We start from the raw sequence: 7605 nt of genomic DNA, 5'->3' as shown, positions 1-7605 counted from the left end.
AAATTGTCGTTATCTACATCTAATCTGGTCATTTCACATGCATAGTTGGAATTTTGTATCTGCCTTCAGAGATAGAAGTTGTAATGACTTCGCGAAGCATGATACGAAAATTTGAGAATTTCATGATTTATTTGATTTTCTCTATTGTTTGGTATGCTGTGTTTTATTTTGATTGTTAGTTATAATGTGATGTTTTTCTTTAATAAATAAATTATTTTCATAAGGTAAGATAGGTCTATGATGTAACCAAATTTACGTGTTTATGTTAAAAGAATTCATTTTTTAAAACTTACGATGTTATCTAAATACTGTTTTTCTTACTGAGCATATGGAACTCACTTTTTCCATGCTCCCCCCAGATGAGGAAGATAATGAGGAACCATTAGCTAACCTAGTCATTAAAGTTTAAAAGGATCCCGCGAATCTGCAAAACTTAAGTTCATGATCATCCCCGCACTCTGATGAGTCCAATAGTATAATGAAAGAAGTGGCCCTCTTTTGTATTTTGACATTATATTTTACAGCCACTTCTGGCCTCGGGTATTTATATATATAACTGGAACCTATATATTTGTAAGGGATTTTTATTAATTTACTCTGTTACATATAATTTTTACATATATTTGTGATCTGTTTCTGTATCTGACATCCACATGTCTTAATTAGCATCTAAGATGTCACAGTTTATATATATATATTTTATTACACTAACAGCTTATATATATATATCGTTGCATTAATTGTTTATCTATATATTATTATACTAATAGTTTATATATTTTATACTAATAGTTTATATATATATATTAAGTACACTAACAGTTTATATATATATATATATTTTTATACTAACAATTTATATATATATATATATTAATTCACTAACAGTTTATATATATGTATATCATTTTATACTAACAGTTTATACATATATATTATTAAACTAACAGTTTATATATATTATTACATTAACAGCTTTATATATATATATATATTTTAAATTATAGTTAATTTCATAAATGTAAATTTATATATGAATATTTTATACAAATTATGGTTTCGTAGTTTTATGACTTAAGATTTATTAACTTGAAAATTGATGAGTCTTACGTTAGTTAAACTATATTAAAGAATTAAGAGAGACTTATAAAGGAATAACATATACATTTTATAATTATGAGATTGAGACTAACCCAAAGGAGAGTCACTTTCTATTAATTATGAATTGATAGTTTATTTTGTGTTACTTAGATGAATATCTAAAGGTAACATGTAAATGACGCAAAATATTAAGTATTTTAAGTCCCTTTAAGTGAACAATTAGATATGTTAACATTTTACCCAAAGGAAAAACTATAGTGATATCAGTAGTTCATCATTTATAAATTTTATATTATAGATATACTTAAGGCCTTATTGTGGGCATTGTTTTATTTTTTTATAGTTCTTACTTCACTGTATTCTCTTGCATTTGGAATGAAAACTTTTGATAGGTCCAATTTTGTGGAGTGGTATGAAACAGTCCAATTATCACTAGGTTTATTGGATCTTAACTTGGCTCTAATAATTGAAAAACCTCCTGAAGCTATCGATGATAGTACTCTGGAGTAGATGGAATAATTGAAAGCCTGGAGAAAATCATATAAACTCAGTCTTATATTTATGAGAATGACCATTGCCACTAACATCAAAACTTCCTTCCCTCAAACTAAGATAGCCTCAAGAATTCTGAAATATGTGGAGGAGCATTTCAAATGTGCAGATAAGTCTCTTGTAGGCACATTGATGTCTGAATTGATCATTATGAAATATGATAGCCAGAAAGGAATTTAGCAATAAATTTTAAACATGGCTGAAAAGCCTACAAAACTTAAGGCATTGAGCGTGAACATGGATGAGTCCTTCTTAGCTCAATTTGTCCTAAACTCACTGCATTTACAGTTTATCCCATTCAAAATTCACTATAACACTAATAATGAGCAGTGGAACATGAATGAGCTTACTAGCAAGTATATTCAAGAGGAAATGAGATTAAAGCAAGATGGACATAACTTTGCCTTTGCAGTTATTCATGGAGCTATAAAGAATAAAGGCAAATCAAGAAAATTAAAGAACATTCCACCAAAGAAATAGAGTAGACTTAGGGAGAATAACTAGATTCATGATGGATAAGTTACTATGAGTTCTACTTTTGTGGCAAGAAAGGTCATATGAAAAAGGAATGTAATAAGCATAAGGCTTGGTTCGAAAAGAGAGGTATGAATATTTTTTATGTATGTTATGAATCAAATCTTGCTGAGGTTCCTTCTAATACTTGGTGGATTGATTCTGGAGTCACAATTCATGTTATTAATTCAATGTAGGGATTCCTTACCACTCGAAAACTGAAAAAAAGTAAAAAGTTCCTCTATATGATAAACTGTCTCAAAATAGAAGCGGTAGCTGTAGGTATCTATCACTTGCTATTAAAGACTGGTCATCAAATGTATATTTTGAATACTTTTTATGTTCCTTCAATTTTTAGGAATTTAATTTCATTGTCCAAATTAGATGTTGTTGGATATTCAGTTTTATTTTGGTTGTGAAAATATAAGTTTAGTGTTTAATTTAATTATAGTTGGTTCTGGTATTTTATACGATGGTTTATATAAAATTTTCTTGAATCATGAATTTGAACAAGTTTTAGTTACCTTGCATTCAAATATTTGTTCAAAACATGGCTTAATTAATGAAAATTCTTAATTCTTATGGCATAAAAGGCTAGGGCATATATATAGGGAGAAAATTGAGAGATTAGTGAATGCTGAAATTTTACAAAATCTTGACTTCACTGATTTTCAAGTATGTATAGATTGCATAAAAGGAAAACAAACTAGACATATAAAGAAATGTGCCACAAGAAGTAATGAGCTTTTTAAGATAATTCATACAGACATTTGTGGACAGTGCTCCATTCCTTGTTTTCACTGGAAATAGATATTTTATCACTTTTATAGATGATCTATCTCGGTATGGTTATTTATATTTAATGCATGATAAGTCTCAAGCCATTGACATATTTAAGGTGTACATCATAGAGGTTGAGAGACAATTAGACAGAAAGATTAAGATTGTGAGATTTAATCGAGGTGGTGAATTCTATGGTAGATATGATGAGTTAGGACAAAATTGTGGTCTATTTGGCAAATTCCTAGAAAATCATGGCATTCATGCTCAATACACAATGCCAGGTCTGCCACAGTAGAATGGTATTGTTGAAAGGCATAATCATACTTCAATATATATGGTTAAGAGTATGATGAGTTACCCTTCTGTACCTATTTCTTTATGGGGTGAAGGCTTAAAGACCGTAATGTACATCTTGAACAAAGTTCCTAGTAAGGCAATATTTGTATCTCCTTTTGAGTTATGGACTAGTAGGAAACCAAGTTTAAGACATTTACATATATGGGGTTGTCCAGCAAAGGCAAGAATCTTCAATCCTCAGGAGAAAAAGCTAGATTCAAGGACACTATCTGGATATTTTATTATTTATCTAGATAAATCCAAAGTGTATAGATTTTATTGTCCTAACTATGGTACGATAATAGTTAAAACCGGCAATGCTAGATTTTTAGAGAATGGAAAAATCAGTGGAAGTGTAAAACCAAGAAAAGTAGAACTTAAAGAAATAAGAATGGATATCCCATGACCTTTTTTGCCTTAAGGAACAATTGTTGCTCAACTTTCTCAACAATTTATAGAAAATGAGCTATATAATGAAAATGATTCATTATCATAAGAAGATGTCGTCATTGAAAATATTATAAAACAACCTCAATCAATGCCTTTGAGAAGATCTCAAAGGGAAAGGAAATTTGTTATATCATATGAGTATGTGGTATATCTACAAGAATATGATTTTGATATTAAGATAAAAATAGATTCGGTTACGTTTTCATAAGTCATGGAAAGTGACGATTTTAATAAATGGATAAAGGCTATGAAAGAAGAGTTGAAGTCTATAGACCATAATAATGTCTGGGATCTTGTCAAATTTCCTGATAACTATAAAAGTGTTGGTTGTAAATGGGTCTTTCAAACGCGATGCTAGTGGCAGTATCGAACGATTTAAAGGTAGACTAGTTGCCAAAGTTTTACTCAAAAGAAAGGTATAGATTATCGAGGTACTTTCTCTCCAGTTTCTAAAAAAGACTCTGTTAGAATCATTATGACACTTGTAGAACATTTTTATTTAGAGTTACATCAAATGGATGTGAAAATCACTTTCTTGAATGGGAATTTGGATAAAGATATCTGTGACATCTCAGATGCTAATTAAGGCAAATGGGTGTCAGATACAGATTTAGAATAACGAGTGCATGATAAAATTTATGCAACTGAACAAACTTATTACAAATCCCTTACAAATATATATATATTAGTTCCAATTACATACATATAACTGAGACCTGAAGTAGGCTACAAAAGAAACAAAACACAAAATAATGCCACTTCTTTTACTATGCTATTAGACTCATCAAAGTGTGGGAAAGATCATGCACTCAAATTTTGTGGATCCACGGGATCCTCATAGACTTCTAAGGGTAGGACAGCCTGTGATTCCTTATTTTCTTCCTCATCTGAAGGGAGGATGGAAAGAGTGAGTTCCATATGCTCATTAAGAAAAATAATATTAAATTAATATCGTAAGATTTTAAAGGTGAATGATTTTAACTTATAAGGTTACCATTTGGCCACCTCGTAGGCTGATCTTACATTATGAAAATAATTTATTTATTAAGAACACAGAACATTAATATGAATAAATCAACATACATCATGCCATATAATAGAGAAAATCAGATAAATCATAAAATGCTCAAATTTTCGTGTCATACTTTGTGAAGTCATTACAATTTTCATCTTTGACGGCGGATACAGATTTTCAACTACCCAAGTAGAATTACCAGATCATATATAAATACGACAATTTATTCAGACCCATTTTGACTGGCCAAACCATGACACGATCTACTACCATAACCTTACCAAGAATAGTGATCCTAACATATATCTATAGTCATGAAATTTCTTAGTCACGAGTGACCCCTATAGATATTCGCGTTATTACTTTCGCTAAAGAGTACGCCATCATCCACTAGGAGGGGTCCTGTTACGTCTTTCTAGACCAGATAGAGGAGAGGCAAATAGATACCCCTCAAAGATAAAAAGCCTAACGACATACTTGATGTAATATGCACGTCAATACAGATATACTTCGGACCAATCATGCTTCATTCCACATTTCTCTTTCCTTTTTCTTTTTGTACTCTTTATTTTTTTTTACTGATTACATATTATATTTATTACATGCAATTCATCAGGCACCTATAATTCACATAACATGCTTGAAAACAAGAACAATTCGACTTATCTAAACTATGAACACAAGGCATACAAAATAGGCAAAATCACAATCATCATATTTAATAATATTAGTTTATCTAAAAATACTCCTTAAGATGTCGAAAGAAATATCAGATTCCTTATCGAAACCTTGATATTTTCTCCTTAACCGTTCTCCTTTCTTTCCCTCCTTCTCTCACTAGACTACTATCTATCTCTCTTTCTAAATCTTGAAAAATGGAAGAATGGAAGTGTGGGGAGGAATGGAAGGGGAAAGATCAATTTATACAATTTTAGAACTGTCAGATTCGTGCTAAGTGGTAAAATCAAATGAAAAGAGAGGAGAAAAAGATACTCAACATGAAAAATTCCTCTGCTGACGACAGCGACGGCGGCACACTACCTGAGGCGACAGTGCCTCAACTAGCACGTTGTCGGCTAGCTTGCAGGTGCACAGGCCTCCTGTCATGCGCATAAGCCTATTGAGCGCAAGCCCTAGGCGTGAAGGCCTATCTGTGTAGGCCTGCTGCGCGGACGGTGTGGGCACAATGAGCGGCGCCTGTTCGCGTGCGAGGTGATGCACGGACAGCTCACCTGCACGCAACAAGACGCGCGTAGGACCTATCCCCATGTTGTGCACGCGGATAGGACGTGTGTGCTGTGCGCATGTCCCAGAGCTGCTGTGCGCGCGTGCGCTCGCACAGTACCCATCATCCATGCGGGCAGTTCTGCTTCCCCACAGGATTTCTTCTCATTTCGCCATTTTTCCTATTTCTCTCAATTTTTTAATATTAATTTAAATAAGTTAAATGGAAAAATTAAATAATAAAATTAAAATTAAATAAAATTAAATGAAATTAAATAAAAATAAAAAATTAAAAATGAACCAAATTTTTATGAATTACGATAAATATAATGCGGAGAAAATTAAATAAGTTCAATGCAGCCAAAGACCCGAATAAATAGGGTTTTCCAAATCAATTAAGCACAACGATGGGTGGAGTGTTATATCCCTCCCACCTTAAAAAAATTTAGTCTCTAAATTTGTCTCGGACAGGTCTGGATACTTCTCCCTCATCTTGCTATCCAATTCTCACGTGACTTTTTCTGAGGTATTATGCTGCCATCGTACCTTCACCATGGTAATTGTCTTGTTATGCAAGACCTTATCAGTCCACGAAAAAATCTCCACGGGAACCTCCTCATAAGTTATGTTAGCTTGTACCTGCACCTCATCGCGAGGAATAACATGAGAAGGATCATGGTGATACCTCTTAAGCATCAAGATGTGAACTACACTATGTAGACCCATAAATTCTCGGGATAAAGCAAGGTAGTATGTCACAGGTCCAATGCGCTCGATGATTCAAAAATGTTCCACATAATGAGGGTTCAACTTTTCTCTCTTCCCGAACTGCATCTTTCCCTTATAGGGAAAAAACTTGTGGAAGACCTTATCTCCCACGGCAAACTCCAATGGTCACTTATGATTGTCGGCGTAACTTTTCTGATGGCTTTGGGCAGTGGCCAAGTTCATGGGAATGATCGTGACCTTTTCAATGGTCTCCTGAACGAAGTCTGGTCCTAAATGGCATTAGTTTTCAACTTCACTCCAACAAGTAGGAGAATGACAAGGCCTTCCATACAGTGCTTCATATGAGGCCATGCCTATATTGGAATGATAACTGTTATTGTAAGAAAATTCAAAAAGGTTCGATACTCATACCAGTTATCACCGAAGTCAAGGGCGCATGCATGCAACATGTCTTTCAATGTATGGATTGTATGTTCCGACTGACCATCCGTTTGGGGATGATAATAAACGATACTGAAATACAACCCAGACCCCAGAGCTTCCTAAAACCTATCCCAAAAATAGAAGGTAAACCGGGAATTGCAGTCGGATACAATGAATGAGGGAACACCATGAAGTCGGACAATCTCATCAACATATAGGTAGGCTAACTTGTTGGTGGAGTCAGTGGTTTTGATGGGCAGAAAATGGGCGGTCTTAGTCAGTCTGTCCTCGATGACCCAGATAGCATTTTGACTAGAACAAGTTCTAGGTAATCCTATAATAAAATCCATAGTTACATGCTCTCATTTCCATTCAGGAATCGGAAGACCTTGTAACAAGCCATAAGATCTCTGATGTTCTACTTTTATCCGCTGATAAGTGAGGCATCGGGAGACGTAGTCAACTATATCCTTCTTCAT

At 33.4% G+C, this 7605-nt stretch overlaps 1 protein-coding gene across 1 annotated transcript; it reads right to left on the bottom strand.

Annotated features, from left to right (window-relative positions):
- Window positions 1-6481: 6481 nt before the first annotated feature.
- LOC148252989 (uncharacterized) lies at window positions 6482-7605 on the bottom strand. Its single transcript, XM_088208502.1, has 3 exons — window positions 7515-7605; window positions 7297-7460; window positions 6482-6745 (listed from the first exon to the last, which is right to left on the bottom strand). Exons 1-3 carry the CDS (start codon window positions 7603-7605, stop codon window positions 6482-6484), a joined length of 519 nt encoding a protein of 172 aa, XP_088064628.1.

Source organism: Carica papaya, chromosome 7 (genome assembly GCF_054855325.1).
Source record: "Carica papaya isolate Zhongbai chromosome 7, ASM5485532v1, whole genome shotgun sequence".
NCBI classification, from domain to species: Eukaryota; Viridiplantae; Streptophyta; class Magnoliopsida; order Brassicales; family Caricaceae; genus Carica; species Carica papaya.
This window is presented reverse-complemented; position numbering and strand designations above follow the sequence as displayed.